The 23,673-nt window shown below is 40.7% G+C and overlaps 1 protein-coding gene and 1 long non-coding RNA gene across 7 annotated transcripts in view; one reads left to right on the forward strand and one right to left on the reverse strand.

Moving 5' to 3' along the window:
- LOC147167346 (uncharacterized) overlaps positions 1-18,587 on the reverse strand; it is a 53,297-nt gene extending 34,710 nt beyond the window's left edge. The window contains exons 1-2 of the long non-coding RNA XR_015096294.1: positions 18,509-18,587; positions 14,198-14,273 (exon numbers count right to left, since the gene is read on the reverse strand). This is a non-coding gene — a long non-coding RNA (uncharacterized LOC147167346). The remainder of the gene's footprint in view (positions 1-14,197; positions 14,274-18,508) is intronic.
- Positions 18,434-23,673, forward strand: part of cfap20dc (CFAP20 domain containing) — a 33,813-nt gene continuing 28,573 nt past the window's right edge. For 2 of the 6 annotated variants that reach the window (XM_086087168.1, XM_086087169.1), the window contains exons 1-7: positions 18,681-18,836; positions 18,936-19,025; positions 19,257-19,350; positions 19,892-19,964; positions 20,522-20,636; positions 20,723-20,876; positions 22,194-22,340. In XM_086087168.1, the coding sequence (XP_085943294.1) occupies positions 18,699-18,836; positions 18,936-19,025; positions 19,257-19,350; positions 19,892-19,964; positions 20,522-20,636; positions 20,723-20,876; positions 22,194-22,340 (811 nt within the window). In that variant the 5' untranslated portion in view covers positions 18,681-18,698. The other 4 variants (XM_086087171.1, XM_086087172.1, XM_086087170.1 and 1 more) reach the window with 4 other exon arrangements.

Raw genomic sequence — 23,673 nt, forward strand, 5'->3', positions numbered from 1 at the left:
GACAATATTATTCGAATCAGGTCTTGCTCTTTGTCCCCCCCTCCTCCCTTCTGGGATTTCAAAAATAATATAAATACTTTTTCCCCCTTTACAGATAATGTGAAAGTGCGTCCTCATGTAAAAAATGTTATATGCAGTGGTATATTGACTGAGGATTTATCCAAATTTTTCAAAATACGAGCTGTCACTTGGCAGATTTTGTTTTTGTGAGTTGCTAGCAAAAATTTCAGTGGCAAGCGCTAGATGCTTCAAGCTGCTAATTTGCCACTTCCAGTTAAAGTTTGCTGTAAACATAAAACAAAGAGAATTAACAGATGTGTACTTCAGCAAACCACATAACTTTGCAGAATATGCGATAGCTTAATGCTAACACATCATGGGAAAGGCCGTAGGCCGGCTAACAAATACTCACAGCCATATATATTCTTCATATAATAGAATGCCTTTTATTATCACCATACACATGTTCCTTCAACTGTGACAAATGACTATTATTGCAGTGTCGCTTCTGTGTACTGTTACATCGAATCAAATCTACTGCCCCCTGATGGTCACACACCAGAAGGTGCGGCATAATGAATTAACAGCAAAGCATGAAAATGTTCATCAGTGGATCAAGTTAGCTCGAGATGCGTTGTTGTTTTTTTTTTTTTTTTCTTTTTTTCTTTTTTTCTTAAGAGCTCAGTATTGTTCATTCGGAAATGTCATCATCATTGCTCCTTTTTTTTTTTTTTTAAATATATATATATATATATATATATATATATATACACATATATACATACATATATACATATATACATACATACATACATACATTTTTATTTTTTTTGTGTGTGTGGGTGAGTATGTGTGTGTGCGTGCGTGCGTGCGTGCGTGCGTGTGTTTGTTAGCTCACCAGAAAACCTATTAGAAAAAAAAATATCTCATACCGTTCACCTAAATCGAACACCAGGAGACCCGAGGGGACCGAAGAAAACCAAGGAAGGTGAAATCCAGCACCGACCAGACACCCCCCACCAGAACTCCTCCCCAGCCCAAGAAACATCCAGACCCCAACAAATCCAAAAAACATAAAATCAGGGAGGCCTCAAGAGACCAACGGAGAGACCGAGAAAAGGAAGGAAGGACAGACGAAGCCGCGTGAGATCCGAGACACCAGCCTCCACCGATTCAATAACCTGAGGAGGAAACAGATTGTGTCTGAGTTTCGGTAGATGCTGGTGTGGTGGATCTGGCATGCATGAAAATCTCCACCAAAGAGGGGAGCCGTCGACCCCCGCCGGAACAGAGCAAGCGCAACACCCCAGGCCGCGGCAGCGCCAAAGGACGACCCCCGGGCCCCGCCAGGGCCACCGGCCGGAGAGCAAACCCAGGAGCAGGAGCGCCCCCCGCCCCAACACGGCCCGCGCCCCCGGCCCAACGCAGCAGGACGGGGCACTGCAGGCCCACCAGGCACCCCACCGGCCCCCAACCCCGCCCCCCCCACAACCCCCCGCCCCCCATCCACCCCCGCCACCCACCCCAACCCAGCCCCAGCCGCCCCCATGCCCCCAATCCCCCAGACACCCCCCACCCCCAGCACCCCCCACCCCGCAACCCCCACCACCGCCCCCCCCCCAACAAAGCCGCCCCCCCCCCCCCGACCCCACCCCGACCAACCGGCAGCCCCCCAACCCCCGACCCCCAGCCCCCGGGGACCACCCGCACCCAGGCACCGGCGCCGAAGAGGGGCCGGACAGCGGAGCGGAGAGGGCAGCCGCGCCCACCCCACCCCCCGCCGTGTGGAAGGACGGAACACCGGGGGCAGAAGGGGGAGATGGGGGCACCGGAGGGCGGCCGACACCCCCGAACCCCAGGCCCAGCGGGGGAAGGCCCCGGTCGTCACCCCAGCGTTCTTTGTGAAAATTAACCCCTGTTACTGAGTCCGCCAGCTCGCGGACTGGCGAACTCTACCCCTAAACCGTGAATGTGACCCCACCCAGTGTATATACAAGTGTGTGTGTGTGGTGCATTAAAATTAGGAGCAGGTGAACCGGAGCCGATGGAAATGATATTCCCACGCTCCGATCCACCCGCCACCCAAGCATGTTGCTGAGTGTATGTGGTGCATTAAAAAAAAATAGATAGGGCGGGGGGGGGGCGGGTGGCGACACGGACAGGGGACCGCAGCACTGCTCTATACTGCGGCCCCCAACCGATGGCACCCCCACAAGCCCCCCCCCCACCCACAAGTTGTGTGGTGTATTAAAATTGGAGGGGAGTTGTAGGGTGAAGACGGTGTTTCCACCCTACCCCACCCCCCAAAGTGTGTTATGTGCCCTATATGTCTATAAAAGTGTATTGTGCAAACCTAGTGTAGTGAGTTAAGAGGTGTGACCAGCGGGGCCCCCCCCAACCGGGCGGGGGCAGGAGGCGCACCGGCCCACCAAGCCCCCACCCACCCCACCAGGACCCCGGCGGGCATATGGGACCCGTCCGGCGGGGCGATAGGGCTCGCCCCCCGGATACTGGGTCCCGCCCGAGGTGTCAGGACGCCCACCGGAGCGGGGCGGGCACGACACCAAACCCCAGCCACCCCCGCCGGCCCCCATAGCACCGAGACCCGGGCCATGGATGGAGCCCCCGGTCCAGGGGAGGGGAAGGAAGGCGTACCGGGGAAGGGGAAGGGAGGAGGGAAGGGGACGACAAGAAGGGCAGGGGGCAGCGGCAGGGACGCAAGGAGAGGGGGAGAGGAGGAGGAAGGGCGACGAGGGAGAGGGGACAGGGAGGCGGAGGACGGGCGGGGAGAGGCGAGGAGGGAGAGGCAGCAAGGGGGAGGAAGGGGGAGGGGAGAGGGAACCACCGGGCACCCCGGCGGCCCACAGGCCCCGAACCGCGTCGCCGGGCCCAGAGCGACGGACCGCGCCGGAACGGCGCCGCCCCCGACACCAGGGAAAGCCCCGCAACGCAGCACCCCCCAAGAGACCCAGGGAACGGCCAAGACGCAGCCGCCACCCAGCAGCCAACAGAGGGGCAGACCCGCCCACTCCCCGCCAGGGGGGACAGCACCCACAGAATTAACCCACTGGCATGCCGTGAATCCGAATATCAACCCCTGGTGCCCATCGGAGGTGAATCCGCTCGATCCCGCTGGCAGCAGCCGGGTTCCTGACTATGGAAACACAACCATTAGTTACAAATTGCCTAATACAGAAACATCAATGCCAGTTATAACGCTGCTGTGGCTCTCGCTAACAGGCAGAATTAAAATCCAAGTTTAGGTTAAAAAATTCTATATACGTAGACCATGTTTCTTTAAATTTTGACATTTGGTTTTTATTTGAGGCAGATATTTTTTCCATTAAAATATGATTTATGAGGAGGTTAGACCATTGGTCGATATTCAAAGTTTGTTTATTTTTCCAGTTAACAAGAATTGTTTTTTTTGCGATAGTAAGGGCTACAAGTATAGATTGAAATTGTTTATGTGGTAAGTCAATTGTTGTTAAGTCACCTAGCAAACATAAGTTTGGAGAGAACGGTATCCTACAGTCCAAGACAGCGGAAAGTTTTTCTAAGACTTTAGTCCAGAAACACATAACCGGAGTACATAACCATAAAGCATGAAAATAAGTGTCTGTAGTGTTTTGTAAACACTGGAGACAAATGTCGGAGTCTGAGAGTCCCATTTTCTTCATCATATATTGAGTAATGTATGTTCTGTGAATAATTGCGTTGTTTTGACGGCGATCACTTTCCCACATCAAAACAATACAGCAGGAAACTGCGAAAGCCATGCATCATTGAGCGCATCAGTCAGAAGAACACGCTAATGAGGCTTGCCTTTATTTACTTCTCAGCATGTAGCTGTCGGTCGCGGTCAGGAGACTCATTTTATTCTATAAGAGACTGAGGACAGCATGAAAACAGAGCGCTAAAGTGGAGACTCTGGAGGATAAAGTTTCCAGCGCTAAACCAGAGCAATATGGTACACCAATGTAAGCATGCAGTGTATGTATTCATTTATTTGTCCTTTTTGAAGCCCCAGTGATAGCAGTCTAAGCGCCATCTAGTGGTCAAAGATTAGCATTCAGAAGCATGCTGGAGCACGCACACTACGGTGGCTCAGAGAGACCAAATTTTGCAAGCCTACCCACAATACTCAATTTTGCGTGAGCAAAGGAGCATCTCGGCAAGCGACGGCAACTTGGCGGCCATTGTGAAGCCCGGCGAGCGACGCCGAAAGACCGAGCGAGCCGGAATTAGCCAGAGCAGCTAACAGGAGCAACTAGCGGGAGTTAAATCAGAGAGATAGGCTGGAGTGGCTAACAAGAGCGGCTAGCGGGAGGAGCTATTAAAAATGCTAGTAAAAACTTGTGATATTTATATATGCAATACAACATATTTTTGCATACTATTGACATAGTCGGTTTTTAACATTAAGGAATTATTAGTTCACCACTAGATGGCTCTAGGGATCACTGACCGTCCCTTTAAACATGTAGATAGACTCTAGAAATATACTTCACAGTTGTCGATTAGCCTCTTTTTTACGTCACATAATCATCAGATAAAAACTGTACTATACGAACAGATACATGAAGTCTACCTGACTACAGGAACAATGTATTTGTCCTTAGTTACATCCAACTAAATACTGTGCAGTAGTCTCCATACGAGACAATATACTTTGTGTAAATAGCACAAAGCGTGTCTTTGAACCAGCACACTTGTCCAAACTTCTCCCTAATGACTTTAGACAATTGTTTGTGGTTCAGACTTCCTTTAGGGGAGATCACTGTCTGCCATCAGCCCGCCCCCCTCTGACCCGTGGCCCATCCGGCCCGGCAGGCCCAGCGGGACAGTCTGGACTTTGCTGCGGCATGTCGGCGCTGGCCCTGCAGGAAGTGACCGGCGCGCTTCAGGTCCTGTCGTGCAGCTACAGAGAGAGCCGGTCGCAGCTTCTCTGTGTCGAGGCCAGTCTCTCCTCCTGGTTTGACGGATGACCCACTGCTCCAGGCAACGGCGCCTCCTCTTGCTCCTATTCTTCCTCCTCCTCGTACCCTCCTCCGACTGCAGGTCAAACATGGCCTGGTGTGATGGTCACTGTTGCTATAGTGTTTTTTTTATTTTTTTAAAAAGTCTGCTATTTGCGGGCTGTTGTTCTATGAACTAAATGCACTTTCGTGTTCGGTGTTTGTTAGGTGACATGCTAACTTCAGGTCAGAATGTAAACGCGTAGTGGTGAGAGGGGAAAAGTGTCAGAACTCAAAACCAAGTTTACGTTAATCATAGCGGAACACCGCAGTGTCGGGTGGAGTAGATCTCATCGTCTTTGAAAAGTAAAAACATTTGATGCAAATTGCGGAACGGACACATTTAGATCTAAAACCGCCAACGTCACGTTGCAAAAGACGAGCCAATTCCCCCGTAGTACGTGTGTCTTTCCTTACTTCTGTTATTTTAACACAATATTAATAGATATCAAGTGGTGGAAACAACTTGGAACATATCTATAAAACAGGGGTCACTGAACTTTTTTAAGCTAGCTTTTAGCTAGCTTGGAAACCAGACTCGCTCGCTTGTCTGAGCACAGTCGCAATGAAGCGCATTTCTGAGGCGGAGCAAACCTGACCAGACAGACAGTGGAAAGAACCAATCAGCGAAGAGAAGACGTGACGTGAAAAAGCGACAAGTGGCAGTCAAGTAGTGAACAGTGGCGGTGGACGGAGATGAAGCCAATTCAAGATGGCTACTCAAAGAGAGACAGTAGTGATTTAATGACTTATGTCGTTGTTGTGGTAAAAACTTGATTTTGAATGTTATGAGGAGGAGCACGAACTTCATTCCGGCGCCGAAGAGTGACGTTGTTCACGTTTCGAGCCGGACCCAATCGCAGTCAATAGCAGCCTTTCCAGACTCACTTTTCTTTTTTTCAAGAAAGTGGGTGTGGCTTGCCAGGCTAACTTTTGGCTATTGATACACAATTCTGAAATGACAAAATTGCTTAATCATTCAATTCAATACATTAATTTATGGAAAGACATTTATTTCTATAAATTGTTATTTTCAAATAATCGCTTGTACAGCATTCCTAGGAAATCACAATGCCTCTTCACTGGTGAGCTATTTTTGGGAACAGGCCTGCCCGTTGGTGACCTCTGTTATAAACACCCTTAGACGCTCCAAATGTCTGACAAGTGAGAAACTCCTGTTCAAGAAATCCATACCATGTAATTTCCACCTCTTGTCTAAATGTCTTTTTTTAAGTCAAAATAGTGAGGATGGATATTTTTTGTTAGCTTTTTTTTGGTAAAACATTGATCACTGGAGCGAATAAAGAAAACAATGCAATGATCGTGAGAATCGAGCCACAGAGCTGATCTATCCGCTAAGAGCACAAATTCGCTGGCGAAAAGCAGCATCAGACATCATGAGGTGAGTTTGAGCAGATTCATTTGCGCTTATATAAACGGGTTTAGTAAGCTCATTGTTTTCATGTGTCGCACCGCTCATGGCTTTGAAAAAGAAGAAGACTTGCTTAGCTTGAAAAGGCCGTTTGTACGGTGGGCGACGTCGTGACAGTGAGCACCAGCCAGCAACAGCACCGGGTTCGGACCATTTTAATTAATGACAGCGTAATAAATTAATAATTTTTTAAATATATATATATATTAATTTAGCGATTGAACATAATTTTGTTATGAGTGATTCTTTTTATTTCTTCATTTCTTGAAAAGTTGTCATTTTGGAACAAGGGGGATTCTGCCATGAGCCACAGCAATGATATATATAAAATATGAATAAATAATAGTACCTGCCTTCATCCATACCGATGACACAGTGAATTTGGTGTCCGGTTCTGTCACTGACTTGTACACCAAGACCAAAAGTGTAGCGAATTGGCGATGAAAAATGTGCAATTATTTATTTACAGACTGCCCCAAAACTGATTGACATTAATGAAAACGAACACCAGTTTCACTTTCCCGAGCAAAAAAAATACATATCGTGTGCTTATTAGTGAAAAATGGACCATCTTGACATCATGTGTAATTTGCAAAAGCCTTGATTTGAATTTCATCAAACTGTGAATGTGTACCTAATACTGTGGGGCCACAGCCTAAATGTGTGCGTATTGCCAGGGTTTGAATTAAATGTAAGCCAAGACCTCAGGAAGTGCACCTGAGCAACAAGGAAGTGACAAATAAACAATTAAAGTGAGAAAAAACAATTAAACGTGTGACCATGAATGTGAACGTTAGCGAGAGCTTGCCAGCTATGAAAACATGCAAAAACACTTGTAATTCTTCCATTAAGCTGTCTGTTTACCAAAACATTAGGTCCTGACATTAGCTTTGCCAACACAATCCTTTGGCGGTTGCCAGCACTTGTCATGTTGAGCAAGTTTTGGAATATGATAAAAAAAAAAAAATTTAACCCAAAAAATATATATATATATAAAATGGTTCAGTTGCAAATTCACAAGGAAATGTCACATTACAAGAAAGTCAAATTCTATGAGAATAAAGTTGCATTACAGGGGGAAAAAGGTAATACAGGTATGAGGAAAGGCATAATGTTACAAGAATGATGTGATATAAAAAATATATATGTGATGTCACATTAAAATGCAGTTTGTTTGTTTGTTTTTTGCTTAGAGCTACTGAACGCAGAACATTTAATTTCGAATCGCTACTGCCACCTGTGGCCAAAAAATGACACTGCATTTTCCCTTTTTCACATAAACAACATGCAAATGTCGTCACATCTGCCAGAAAAAGGGAGGGAAATTTGAACCCGAATCCTGTCTGAAAACTATTGGCCAGAGCCTTGTAGGAGTTCCCATTATGAACAGCTAAGGTGTGAATCTACTAATTAACTCATTCACTTCCAGCCATTTTAAAGCCCACAGAATATTGTGTTCTATTGATATAAAAACATGGAACCTACCAAAATAAAGATTGTCTCTAAAAAGTATATTTGTATCTGTTTCCGTTTTGCAACAATTAAACATTAGAATATAGCTAAGATTCATCATTATTCACAAACACTGAAAACACTGGGAAAATAGGTTTGTTGCAACATAGCCCTGGGTGAGCTCTTATACTCTACTGCCTCCTGCTGGCCATTTTTTGTAATAACTACCATTGCTTTAAGCGACCTCTTCAGGCCAGAAGCCTTCTGTATGCTTTAGCATAAAAAAACATATTAATAAGTTTTGGGAGTGCAGGACAAAGTATTTAAAACGTATTTATAAATTTTGGGGATTAAATGAGTTAAAAAAAAATTCCGTCATGAATGGTCATATAAAAAGACTATTGTAAAGATATTTTGGGGCAAATTGTTACAAAATGCCACTTTAAATGTTAATGTTACAAGAAAAGAGTTGGAAAGATATGAGAATGCAGTTATACCAAGAAATCATAGAGTTTCAATGTAACAAAAAACTAAAGTCAAAAAATGCGTTGAATGGTTTAATAGGCCAATTAGAAGTAAGTAAAAGTGAGCCCCTTTGTAGACAAAGTAAAAGCATCATTTGTGTTTTCATTGGTGGAGGCAACACTTCATCACTAAGCCAACCAATGATACATTTTCCATGAACGTGGTGCCGACAAAGAAATCACCGAACACAACCACATTGACACACGTGCCGGTTATCAGAAGCTATCGCTGACAATGCTGTCTGCAAATTATAATTTGTGCTAACATTGCAGCTCTGCTTATCTTTTGGTTCTAACATTGTAGTGCTGCTGTGTCGTCCAGCGGTCACACTACAAGCCACTGGCGGAGAAACCCGTTATAGGGGCGGTGTCATGTAAATGAACTGAACTGTAGCACACAATCAGTTCAGAACAACTTGCAGACTTGTTCAGAAACAGGCCGCGTACAAAAGATTTACTCTCTTGTTTAATTTCACACTTGATGGCGTGGGCAAGCACACCAGAGACCAAACGATTTGTATACAAGAAATTAAAAAGTCTATTTTCTTTGTAATGTCTGAATTAAGATGCTAGGGGAGGTGTTGCCTTGCTCAATAGCACCTCAGCCGTAAATGCGTGGGGAAAACTTTAATCAGATCAATCTTTAATCTGGCAGTATAATATATTGGAACTGGTTTTGAATTTCAAATCAGACAGCAGAATGATTATATTCCCTCTCCAGGCACTGTCTGAGCTGAGGGTGAATGTGCACACACTGTAACATGTGTGACTTTTGCTATTTTCAATTCCCGCCTGCTAGAAAATGATATCAGATTAGTTTTCTAAGTTGTTGAGCATTGGTGACATGATATGGCTTAGTCCATTTTCTCCCCCATCATTTCCTTTCTGGAGCTCTGCCATTGCAACCTGCTACACAGCTCTCAAGCTATCTTTACACATATCAGACAGGCAATATCCAGCGTTTTGCTCGTTGTTGTGGTCCATGCCATTCCGCAGATTACCCATTTACCAGCCGAGGCTCTGTGTGCCTCCAACCATTCATTGGAATTATTTCATGTCCCGTTTTGGAGATGCAACATTTTGGGGTTGAGGGTGTGATCTATTATAATGGACGTGGTGGCCAAGTTGGGGGGGGGGGGGCTTCTTCATCCTAGTTTTGGACAAGCTACAGCATACAGTGGATATGAAATGTCTTAGGTTTAAATAATCTTAAATTAAATTAGTTATTATAATATATTAGTTCAGTATCAAATTTAATTATGTTATTTCTGTCCACCCCCCACCCCCCAGCCCAATTTATTTAGTGACAATAACATGTTATATGTGACCTCACTAGTCTAAACATGACAGTCTGATTAATATTACATTTGTGGAATATGAGTTAAGTAGCAAAATCCAACCGTTTTTATCCCTCTCAGGGGGCGGCCATTTTGCCACTTGCTGTTGACTGAAGATGACATCAATAGCCTGGTTTACATGGAGCCATGTATTCCGATTAGAATGAACCCGAACGGCCAAACGGAATGAAAATGTTCCATATAAGCACCTCAGTCGGAATGAAAAGGCTGAATTCGAATGGACTTTCATTCTGAATCACTGGGGTGGTATATTCCTTTCGTCATTCCGAACGAGCATCATGTATACACTTCAACCGGAATGACTAAAAAGTCTCCATGTAAACCCGGCCAATGTTGCTCAGGTAACAACCAATCACAGCTCAGCTTCAGAAAACAGATGAGCTGTGATTGGTTGTTGCCTGAGCCTTGAGCAAAATGGCCGCCCCTTGTAATGGACAAAAACGGCTGGATTTTGCTTTATAACTCTTATTCCACAAATGTAACATTAATCAGAATGTCATGTTTAGACTAGTGACGTCACATATAACATATTATTGTCAAGAAATGTTTAAGGTTGACTTCCACTTTAACCCGAATAAGATTCCTTGGTTACTCCATTTGTAACCTGAATGCTTATTCATATAAATGCGATCGGAATACAGGGAGTCCTCGAGTTACGGCCGAGTTATGTTTCTATGCTGGCAATGTAACCCAAATTTGGACTTAAGTCGGATTTCACCGCCAAAGTCGATATTTACATCAAAATACTTTGTACAGTAATTTAAAAAAAACTTATTTGCGCGACCCGGAAGAGCCAGACCTAATATTTCGTGTTTCCGCATGCTCTATTCTACGAATGCTCTATTTCTGTTCTTTTGAGGACAAGAACTACTTGTATCCTACATTGCCACTCGCTAAACGAGCCTAACTTGAATAGATGGATTTCTCTGCAACGTTTTACGTCATTTTCAGTCTCTACGGCGAAAATGCCACAGTGTGTCTGATTTAAGTACATTTCAACAGTGAAAGATGATTTGAGATATGAGTGTGGCCATTGAACAAATGAAACTCGTATCGACTAAAAGCAACACTGTACGTCAAAAAATAATGTGTACATAGCCCAATTGTTTAGTTTCGCCGCAAGAGTTGCTGTATTACATCATCATGGCCTGAAAAACGCCATCACCGGACGAAGGAAGACAGGTCATTAGAATCATTCAGCAAAAGCTCTTAAAAATGAGATGCAACTCTATCAGGAGAAGGTCTGGCAGACCCAGCACCGGAACACAATCCCAGGATGACGTTCTGACAGTCGACAGCTGACAGGCGGCTCGCAGGGCAACAGGGTCCATGTCAGAACGTATCAGTTTCAAACTGACGGGTCCGGCAAGAAAGAGCTCGCTAAAGTGGCCCAGCAAGAACAAAGAAAGAAATGCAATGCTGTAACATAATATAAGATGTTTACGCAACGCTAAAAGAGAGAGAGAGAGAGAGGGGAAAAAATCAAATTGAAACTCGATTGTAAATAATGTATAAAGACTAAATCCAAACAGTTACATTAGCATTTCTGCTCATGCTAACATAGGGGGCAACCTGGGTGGTCCATAAATATTAAGACCAAAAAAGTAGTTGATCTGGGTTTGAAGGGATTCTTTTAAAGATTACATAAAAACGGTTAAATGGACACAATCCAACCATAATTGATACCATAGCTAAATTGTGATTTAACTTGATTTTGAAGATAGTATAATTTTATTGTAAAATACAAGAATCACCCCTCTCCATCACGGCAGTTATGTTCCAGACCACCTTCGCAACAACTGAAATTAGCAACATAGAAATAACCTAGTTAAATACTCACTAGTAGGCATGAATCCTGCTATTTCCAAATTAGCAAATTTTGCATCTCACAATATACAGTACATTAATAATCATGACCAAAGATGTACATTACATAATGAAGCTACTGTCATCACTTTCTGTCGCGTTCAAAAGCAAGAACATATATGATGACAATAAACGATTTTAAACAACAGCAACAACAACAAAAAGGAAGACTTCCGTGTTTTTGTTGTTCTGCTCCTTCTTCCAAATTTACAGTCTCGGAGTACGTTGTACCCCTATCTGGTGCTCAAGAATAAAATTACACCCAGAATAGATGAGACTTGGAAAAAAATAAGAGTTATTCAATTTACAAAAATAAATAAATAATAAATTTAAAAAAAAAATCCATGAAATAGCGTGACCGCGAACCTGGAAACCGGCATTTAGGGGGATTTACTGGACTATCTAATTTCGGACCGTTTTTTATTTATTTATTATTATTTTTTATATACATTTCAGTAAAAGCTAAAAAAAGAAGAAATCACAATTTATTTTCCCATTATTTGAATAATTTTGGCCTAATTGGTTGTAGGGTTGTCTTCAGATCAATATTTGAAACATTCTTGGTTTTGTTTGTGAAGTACATTTTCATTAGAAGTGCTGAATGTCTGTTGGGGTTTAGTTATTTCGGTGGTGCTACCTTAGTGATAATAGCGAGACATGAATAGAGTGCTTGGGTTAGAGACCTTATCCAATAAATAAGGACTTGTGGGGGCAAATTAGCGAATGTAATGAATGAGGACCTTTTGTGCAAAGCTTCATTTAAAGTAAGCATAGAGACTTGGTGGAATTCAAAAGGAGGTCAGAGTAGTTAAAAGTTTGTCCCACAGGCTGCGGGTAGAGAGAAAGAGAGGCGCTAATGACCCCGATTACAACCAAGTGTCTTTGTGAACTTTACACTCTTCTCATGTCGATGCTCCAGAAATAGATGACGCGCATTCAAGGTTGGGCTTTTCATATTTCCATATAGCGTTAAGGTGACTCCAAATGGCAAATGTTCCAGGTTAAGTGCACTCGAGTAAGTCATGCATGGGAATGGGAAAAGAGCATGAACGATTAAATTGATTTGGCTAATGGGGTTTGTAAGTCAAGCATTTCCGAGTCCCAATTTGGACAACATTTACTGTGTACAGTAAATATAGAGATATGTATTTTCCTTTTTTTCCCCCTCACGTGTTTCAAAACTACAAATGCAATTTATGGCGACAAAGGACGGACGGTTATGGCTGCTGACTACAATATGAGCAATACAATGAATGAATATAAATTACAGGTACAGTATATACACATTTTAGCAAGCAGAAGCTAACTGGATAGCTAAATGCAGCACGTCCCATAAGAGGTTGCCACCGCAAGTCAATCACACAATTTGTTTGGCACAGTTCTTACTGAATCCCTTTCCTGACACAACCCAGTGAACCTACACATTTTTCATCCAGTCTGGTTGAGAACCAAACCCGAATTGTCTCCATGAAAGGCACGTACCAATACACGCGCACTGCTAACTGATTAGCTAAACAACATAGCCAGAAAAATCATTCCAAATGACTAGCCTGAAAAGGATCAGCCAACAGTTAGCACATTTTACAATTTTGTGACCAGTATTCTGACAAAGCAACCAGAAAGTTTTGATTTTCATTTTGTTCTTATGACAAGGTAGGTATTTATAAATTCCAGCCATAAAAGCTTCACGAGCTGACAGTATCACTTTGCAAACACCTTCCTGTTCCCTTCATTGTTAGGTGACTCCATGGGTGAGTAGTTTTACTGCAATTTCGCTTCATTATACAGTCATTCTTCTACTCCTTACATTTGTATGACAGTTGGAAATATTACAGAGAAGAAAAGAAAAAAAAAAGACTACAGTATATGAACCTGGAACTACTTCAATTAACTTTACATTCTCTCCTATGGGAAATTTTGTTTTGAAAGAAGGCCAACCTGGAAGTCAACGGTAAGATGCAAAGACATTTGTCTTTCGCTGAGAATTCACTGTTCAAGATGGTTCGAAATCGATTGCAAAGAAATAAATGAAAGCCTTTACCGTTTCATGCAAGTGGCTAGGCTTATGTTTGGCCTTTTGGGAAATAGTTTAAAGTGCAGCTTTGTGGTGTGTGATTTGTTTCTTTCACTCTGAATGAGGCATGCAGTGATCTCTGAGAGTAAAGACTAAATAAATAGGAAAAGGTTGATAATGGAGGAGATCATGTGAGATGCATAAAAATAAACGCTCCTCTGCAATACTACTCCTTCTATCCCAATAATGACAACAATGCTATTCAAACAAAAAGCAAAGTAGTTGAACATATTTAAATTGGCTGATTATAGCAGGTCCAATTATGCAAATGTGATCACGACATGCAAAGTTTCATTAATGAAAAGTAAAATCTGGGTTTTTGTCAATTTACATTGTACGAGAAACCCAAATTGCCTTCGCTAATTGGTGTGTTTTGATAGATGCAAATGAACAGATTATTTTTGAAAATAATGAATTATTAATCACAATCAAGTACGCTAACAAGCGTGATTTATTAACTGATTTCTCCATACCACATTTGTCAGCGCTCGTTGCATGCCAAGCTGTATTTTAATGATGCTGTCTGTCCCAATCAGTGTCAAAGCATTCCTGTAGAGAGAAAAAAAAGTCACTAATGAACCTTTCATTGTGCCGTGCTCTGTCTTGCAAGATCTGCATTCCAGTGCCATAATAAATCAGTGATACAGTGGGCAATCTTCATTATCAGAGGGGGTGAAAACAAAAGGCTGGTATATAGTTCAAATTGTAATCTCCAAAGTTGTGGATGAAGCCCATTTGCCGTTATGCCAAGTATTTCCAGCTCAATAAACTACGGCCACAACACTTTCACAATCGAGTACACATTACATTTGGCTTGCGTGCTGAGAATGTTTTTCTTTTCTTTTTTCTTTCTCCCCATGTAATTATACTTAACAAGCATAAAGTTTGAACTACATGCAGACCCACTGGGCCGCCAGTGCGTGGTTATCTACAGACATTTGAAACGAGACAAACCACAATGTGACGTTAGTGAACCGTCTAATTAGACGAAATACAAAGAACAAACTCACCCCTGCATCGGGAAAAAGGTACGCTGCAAGACAAGGTAGCCCCAAAATTTGTATTGACTATTTGGTCATTTAGACGGTTCATTTATTGATATGTAAAACCCCTGAAAACCGAAAGCATTTACTTCTTTATTGAGGGTGTGTATCTATTAAATACAAGACAATTTGATACTTATGTTGATATATGAGGCAAATTACAGCTCAAGGACGGTACATTTTTCCACCCCTAATAGATAGATAGAACACGGCTCGAAGTAAGCGGCTTCGCAGTAAAGTTTGCGAGTCAAAATTAGCACTTTGAACACATGAGAATCAATTTTTTCTCTCTCCAATAATTGAACTGCCAAGAAAGTCCCAGAAAGCTTTGCTGGGCTTGACGCACATCACGTAGACGATAGCATGCTTAGTGCTAACCAACGCCATACCAGCTAGCTAGCAACAAGCTTCGACTGACTTCTCGTGTAACTGAAAACGTTGCAGTCGCTTCCTAAGTTAGTAATCACCGCCTCCATGGTGGCAAGTCACGAAGGGGCAACGAGGAAAGATGGAGAAGTGATGCTAATTGCTAAGCTAACCCGAGATTCACATGTGATTGTGAAACACTGGAATTAAAGGGCATGCGTCAGAAGGAGCAGCCATTGAACTGATCATGACACACAAACGGTTTCATTCTTTACATTCCATTTAATTCCGTTGTTACCGTATGTTGTTGTTTTATGAAGCACGATATTAAAGAATGCTACTTTCCTTAGCAAAAATACACTCAGATTTCTACATTTCACGGGAATCAATTGCGTGTTTTTGTGTGTAACAAACAGCTATCAAAACAATACCTGTAGCCTTCACACTTTCACAGTTGGCAGCGGTAAAAAGCAATAAAAGGAGACGGCGATAAGGTTGATAGATGTGAAAAGAAGTTCAGGCTCATTTGACCAAAATGAAAAATACAAGTGAGTGGCAGTGACCTACATAGACGGGGTACAGACAGTACATTTAGTCCATCCATTACCGAGCGCCTTTTCTTGTGTGAGAATGGCAGACATGTCAATGTCAGGAAGCAGTAAAAGCCTGTCAGTCTTCATGTAGGATGCTGAAAATCAATAAACAAAGTAAAATGTCTACACTTAAAAAAAAAAAAAAAAAGATGAAGCAAACACTTCGCTGCACCATTACAAACTGATAGCCCGTGTCCTTCATTTGGCTCATTTTATAGCAATAGGATGACGACAAGATTATTGGAATGAGCGTTGTTTTGTTTTGTTTTTCTACTAAACTGTGGGTAGGTTCGAGTTTGGTAAAAAATCAAACAACAAAACGACAAAAATGAAGATACAGGAATTAGGTTGGCCATTTAGGCTTTCAAATTAGTTTAGAATATGTAACGTTAGGGAACTATTATTAGTAATATCTATGCCTGGTGCCTATTAGTCTTTTCTCAATAAACAAGGAAGTAGAATGCTAACAAGCACATGGACAAATAAACAAACATAAAAGCAGTGTTTTACTGCAGTAACACAAATGTAGTGCCACAGGATTTTTTCCTTTCCATTTTCATGAGTTTGATTTTATTTTATTTATTTTATTCACATTGGAACATAAAACGAACATTTTTGAACAAGCAAGTGGCCTCTGAATCTACACAAGGATAACAAATTATATTTGTCTGTTATGCAATATTCTCTTTTTGGTAGAGCCTTAAACCTCCTATTTTGAAAATAATAATAATATTAAATGAGACACAATGGAACTGTTACTCACATTTAAGAATTAGATATGGTACAGTCCATCTGTCGGAAGGTAGCCCGCTAACAAACACAAAAACAAAATGTTCCTCTTTTGTTAATGTTATTACATTATTTTTCTGTATACTGTGGCACAATTGAGCATCAATCTGAAAAAATAAGTATAATCTAGGAGTCTTAAGTCCCTCATCATGAACTAGAAAGTAGCCTGCTAATTAAAAAATGCTATTTTTTTTTATTTTTCCATTTGAATAAGGAAGGAACCATTCTTCTATCCCAGAATGAAAAACTGTATGTTCCTATTGTTCCTTGTTTTACGTTACTCTCCATAAACCAGGGAGTGGCAAGCTAATGTTCAGCAGGACAAACTCCTGACGGATCAACATTAGCTGACGTATTCTCTTTAATTTCACTCTTGTTATTTCTGTATTCGCAGTTCTAAAAAGGTGTACGATTAATGTATAATTTTAACCACCCGCATGTTTCTGCATTTGAAAAGCTTTATTGATGTTAGCTCCAACGAGTGACATCAAAACATGTAGCAACGCAAAGAATAAAAGTCACTTTATTTGCGAGCATAACGGGACAGTGTTTGTGGTTTCTTTTCTTTTGATCCCAATAAATAATTAAGACCACGGCGCGTTTGAAGTCAGATGGCTGCAAACATGCGAATGATTGCTATGCCATGCGCCCGTCCTCAAGCTAATTAAACCCCAACACAAGACACCTTCTTGATCCCATAATAGCGCGCCTGTTTAAGAAAACAAAACGTCCACGATGACACCTTGTATTTCGAATAAAGACGCAACTTCAATGTGTTTCTATTTAGAACTAAATATGTGTGAATATCTACTGAGCTTCTTGGACACTTCTTGGGATGATTAAAAATATTCACCACCACTTATCACTATGGTGACTTTTAACACAAATTAACATACTCATTTGCTTCCAGGATTAAGGATGACTTCAATTTTCCTCATCCTTATTGATATGCAAATGAGCCTTAAACTGACCAGGACATAAACCGTGAATTGTTCAATTTATGAACATTATAACTTTTTACAATGTGCTAACCTAGCAATTCAAATTTACTCCAGGTTGCCCTGCAGTTTGCGTTAAAAACTCGCAAGTTCTACATTTTCTGTGTGCTTTCTCCCTTGCTAGTTGATCTTCACTTTTATGGATTCCAAGTTTAAAAGCTCTTTATTAGATTATTCCTTTAAAACATCCACAGTCATAAATCGAAAGCACCTTTCAATATAATGCACTCTGGCATAAAGCGCCAGCATGCCCGCGTTCAATAATGGACATAAAGTATTGATATTACCTTCCTGACTGACTCAACACAAAAAAAAAATAATAATAAATAAATGTATGGGCTTTGAAAAAGTAAGGATCTCATTACATTACTCAAGAGTTTTCCATGCAGAAGTTGTTACATTTATGGCTTGATGTGTAGTGCTTTATTCAGTGCAGAAATATTACATTTATTGAATTCAATACTAAACATATAGTTTCTGGGTCACATTTTCTGTGAAAACGTGGCATCCATTCATCCTCTCGGTATTTGAATAATTGGCAGTTGCATGACACATACAAACTAAACCTCCATTGTGGGCAATTTAGTCTTCAATTTTGAAATGTGGGAAGAAAATTCCAAGGGCATACAATCAGGTAGGAGAGATTCAAACTCTGAATCAGAACTGTGATGCAGACGTGCTAACCACTAGGGTACCGTGTTGCCAGTGTATTCAAACGCGTAACGTGAGAGAAGATTGATAATTTGAAAACACCATTTAGATGTCATACTTTGTCGTACATCAAAGTGAACATGCTCACGATGGGCCAATTCAAAGAAAAAAAAGTAACAGGACGTACTCAAAAGACACACGCATGTTGACGTCATGTCATTGTCACCACACAAACTGATGTCACGCTAGCACGTTCCGCACCCTTTACCTTTTTTCGCAGACGACAAATAGTCTACCCGCCGTTTAACAAATGATAAATAATAAATTCGCATGAATAAACTTACCAGTGCGTCTTTCGCTAGGCTCCAAGCGACGTAGGTCTCGCGTTCGTTGTACACGGTCACGGATTGGTGCAAACTCACCTGCAACAACATCCCTGATTGGCGGTGAGCAGCGCTTGTTCATTGGTTGGCGCGTGCTTAGCAGCGCCGGTGACTTGAGGTAACCATGGCGACTAATGCCGCGCAGCTATCGATGGTTGTTTATTTGCTTGTTCTTTACTTCCACACGAAGTCACATAATGCGAAGTTGCTAGATGTAAAGTTAATTGACCGGCTATCTTTCTGTCTACTCAGGTGCCAAGTGGGGGAAATGTTTAAGCACAATTACCAGGTAAACGTGCAATTAATAACATGTTGTATTGGCGTTCTGTCTACCTAGCACAACCGATAGCTTTAGCTAAACGGTGGATATAATTTGGCTGTTTTGCAGGGTGGAGCCGGGGTGGAGGTGTTCAGTGGACAAGGGAAAGATCCCGTGGCCAAGTGGAAACGGTTTGGAGGCCAGTCTGCCATACGGAAAGTAAGAGAGCATATTATTTTCTAAAAAGGTGCACTTGGTTTAGCCCATAACTGGTAACCACATTCTAAAGGTGTCCTTGAATGTCATTGCCGCAAAATAGGACTCAGCTATGAAATATATTGACTGCAGAGAACCCAGAACACGAACATTCTATAAGTACTTTGTGCCAATTAAATCTGTCAGCTACTCTAAAAAATACTTTCCATGAACGCATCTTACATCTCTTTCCAGGAGTATGACAAAGAAGTCAAAGGATTTGTTTACTGTCTGGAGGGTAACAGCAAGACTGTGAAGATGCAATTGCCAGAGAATGGGAAAATGTCATGTAAGTTGACAATAACAACATGCGCGTGAAAAGTAAGGAGTATTTGGAGTTAGATAGAAATTTTTTGGTGAATCATGCCCCATAATCAAACAATATGTTGTGTGCGAACCATCATCAGCGAGACGTCATGCATACACAGTCCAAAATCAGCTCTCATAAGTGTACCCCCCCCCCCACCCTGGATTATTATTTTTTTTAAATCACGGAATAGTACCAGCAAAGAGGAAAAGTGTCATGAAATATTGAGAACTAAAAATAGACGTTTGTTTCACTTAGGATCCGGCTACTCAATCCACTATTACATGTGCATGTTAATTTTGCATTAAATCTTAATTCCAACAATACCTACTGTATAAAACTACCCAAGCTAATCTTGGACAATAGACTCAGGAAAAGGTTGTGGGGGGGGAAAAATGGATGGATGGAATAAAGCTCAATTTGGAAGTCTACAATGGACAGAACGCAGTATGTGCAGTATTTTTCCTTATTTCTAATTCCATGTTGCTAACATAATACGTTCTTCTTTATTTCATTTCTTTAGTGGGACTTCTCCAAAGATTCTTGGCCATTCAAGTGAATATCCCTCAAGGCAAAGACTTTTCAATGGAGCTTGTGTAAGTTTGTCATGTTTTCTATGGTAACAATTGACAGAAAATTATTGGCAAATTCAAAGTATTTCCTACTTACATACACCAGAGTTGAACTTTTTTTTACTTTGCATTATATATTACTGAGTAAAAAAATCGGTGATTGATGATATGGCGAAAACAACTCCATTATTTCCAAATTTAGTATTTTTTCTTGCACAGAACTACCAGTCAAATTTTGTTTCCACAAACTGTTTACTGTTGGTAAACATCAGACTTTATAACCAATAATAGCATATTGGGTTTGTTGTTTGTCTGTTCTGGAAAAGCAAACTTGCAATACATGAAAATACTTCATGAATACAGCTTGCTTATTTTGATATTTCTCATGCATAATATTTTTAGACTCAGGTGAAATGTTCTTGTTCCTGTCTGTGTGCGTGCATGCATGCCTGCGCAAATGCGTGTTTGTGTGTGTTCGGCACTGATTTCACAGCACTGACAACTGCCTCTATGGTCACGGCATGGTATATTGCACCACTGTCTAGTAATTCACAACGTGCCCTGTTGTGACTCTGCCATAGAATCACTGATGTCGGCCACCTGAAACGACGACTCTACTTATCGACCGTGCATAAAGAGTTGTCCGCCACACTCTGGCATGCAAAACTACCTCTGTCAGGAGTGAAACGCAATATTGTGAGTATCTGACTCATCCGAGACATGCTGTCATTATTTTTAGGCGAGCTCTGCGCCATATGAAATCATTTTGCTTCTTGTCTCAGTGGACCATGTTGTTTGTTGACCTTGTGTCCTTCACCGGAGAGTTGTTCAAGGCCGCAGAATTTTTGTCCCTGGATGGCATCACACTTTTCGCCAGCTGTAAAGTGCGGAGAATCTTCACCGTGAAAACGGAGCCAATTGTACTGACAAATGATGGTAAACAAATACTAACAATTACACAATCACAATGTCAAAATTAAGTTACATGCTGTTCATCCTAATTTCCTACTGGTTAATGGCATCCTGTATAATCCAAAGTCACACATTGTTGCCTGGGGCTGGTCGACTTATAAATTGTTCTAATTTCAAGATAAGAAAATGACCGGTATATAAAGTGAATTGATTTGTTCTTGTTGCAAACTGTTGCCATCATAAAGACTTTATTAAATATACGGGTAATATTTTAATCAAAATGAAATGTTCCGAAATATCATGCATGAAGCTAACATAACCTGCGGGTATGTAAACTAAGTAAGCACACTATATGATTATGGAGGATCAAAAATGCCAAAATAAATAAATAAATACATTCATTCATTAATTAAAGTGTGAAAAAAATGGATAAAACAAATATAATTCAAAAATGTAATACGCAAATATAGTATAAATGGAAATAAAAACTAAAAATATGTACAGTATATACATAAATGAATGCAAGCAAAAAATAAATAAAAAAAGGAAATTCCCAAAATTTTAAATAAATATAAAAATAAATGTGGAAATAAATACCAAAATAAATATATAAATGGAATTAAATATCAGTCAATAAATAAAATTGCCCTGCTCTCATGTGTAATTATTTCATGCTGCAGACACTTTTAGCATGAAATGTTATTCAAATGAAGGGGTGGTCCTAAGTGTTTCTTGGGTTGAACTATTGTGACTGCCGATCGGCCACCCAACGATGTCACAGACACCCAAGTGCACCACTTGGCGCCATTTTAGCCATTCCCCAAATAAATAAAGAAAAAAGAAATAGTGTAGTAAAAAATATATATATTTCCACAACTCGGCACTACAACTTCCAGTCTTTGCACATGTTTTCAGCAATTAACTTAAAATGTGTAAAATATATTTAGAAACAAATCTATGATTTTACTTTCCACAGACTTTAAAATAAAACTACTCAGCTATACTGTTACATAACATGACTTAGAACTAAATTTTTTTGTTTTCACTTATTTCTAAAATGTTGACGTATGGCGGCTCTCTGCCGAGCAATGTGAACGTTCTATAAAGAAAGCAAGGTAAGTCTAAATAAAGGTGTCTGTCCAAATAAAGTTTCTACAAAACGTATTAAACTGGAAATTATTTTTGAAAAATGAATCTCATAGTTATGTTGGTAACATCCAAATAAATAACAGAGCAAACTTGTCATGACAGTCGGGGTTCCTTTTAAAGGAGTTTTGTGTTGTTTTGTGTGTTAGCGACATCATACCTCTTGTTCCATTTTCATATCTCGTTTGAATCTAGATATGTTTCGCAGAGGTGAGAGTGTTATGGATCAAATCCCTCGCAGCTGCCAGTTTCCCCCAAACGTTTGCCATGAGTGTCAGCTTCTGAACATGGCAGTCTTGCGGAATGCCAATTGGAAGACAGCTCAAGCGAACGCCGACTGTGGTAAGCTCGAATGGTCTGATTCCAAATTAATCTGTAAAGGAAATGTAGGGGGACATTTTTCTGTCAATTGGCAGGTTTGAAGATGAGATGCCAAAACACACACAATTGGCAATTTCTAATCAACTTCAAGTCGACTACGCCATTCAACAACTAATGAAAGTCAAACAATGCATAACTAACGGAATAAGTTGAAACCTCAACTTAGATGTGTGCGCGAAAATGCCGAAGAGTGAGGCATGTTGGCATGGGAACTCGCCCTTACAACTAGCCATATCACTTCTAATGGCATATGACACAGAGGGGAAAGGAAGGAGACCCACTTCTCTCTCGAAAAAGCATCAATTAGGATGGAAGGACTGTAAAGAGGGCCAGGCCCGTTGTTACGGCAACCATATAGGACGATAATGGATCTCAAGATTACTTCAATTAACAATCTGATGTTCTTTCCTCAAATTGGTTTGCAGGGTTGTTGATAATTTAATGCAGCAATGAGATTATTTTCTCTCAAGAACAGAACAGAAAGCATTAGGTGTCAACTGTGGATACATCTATTTGCTCTTATCGGCTATTTGTACTTTGTATTTGGATCACAATATTGTAACGAGGTTTGCAATATTAGTAAAGCTCACAATACTGTACTGTATAAAAACTCATGATATTGTTATTAACTCATTCACTGCCATTGATGGCTATAGACGTCAAAAATTCATTTGAACTATTTCTACTAGTTTAACATTTTTTTCCACTTTTGTTAACAAGAGTATAGAACCTAGAAAAAAAATATTGTACATTTAGAACAGATACAAAATTTGTGATTAATCGTGAGTTAACTAGTGAAGTCATGCGATTAATTACGAAAAAAATTAATCGCCTGACTTGTAATTTTTTAAAATAATTTTTTTTAAAGAAAAGATGATTAAAACTCACGCAATTTATAGATTATTAAAAATTCGGGGCGTCAGGCGATTACAATTTTTTATCGTAATTAATCGCATGACTTTAATAGTTAACTCACGATTAATCACAAATTTGGTATCTGTTCTAAATGTACAATAAAAAAATCTAGGTTTTCATACTCTTGTTGTAAAAATGTGAAACTAATAGAAATTGTTAAAATGATTTTTTGACGTCTATAGCCGTCAACGGCAGTGAATGAGTTAAAAAAGAAGAAGAAGCAAATATTGGGGGGGGGGGGGCAGAATATTGTGTTTTTGTACATAACAGCCGTGAAAAAGAAATAGGCTAAGAAGGTAGGTAGTTCACAACACTGTATTTGGCTGTCATGGGCGAAAAGTAATGTTTTTTGACGTTTTTTGAGATGTTGAAAAATATT

The sequence above is a fragment of the Leptonotus elevatus genome, chromosome 10 (assembly GCF_054856555.1).
Source record: "Leptonotus elevatus isolate MCC_2025b chromosome 10, RoL_Lele_1.0, whole genome shotgun sequence".
Classification (NCBI taxonomy): domain Eukaryota; kingdom Metazoa; phylum Chordata; class Actinopteri; order Syngnathiformes; family Syngnathidae; genus Leptonotus; species Leptonotus elevatus.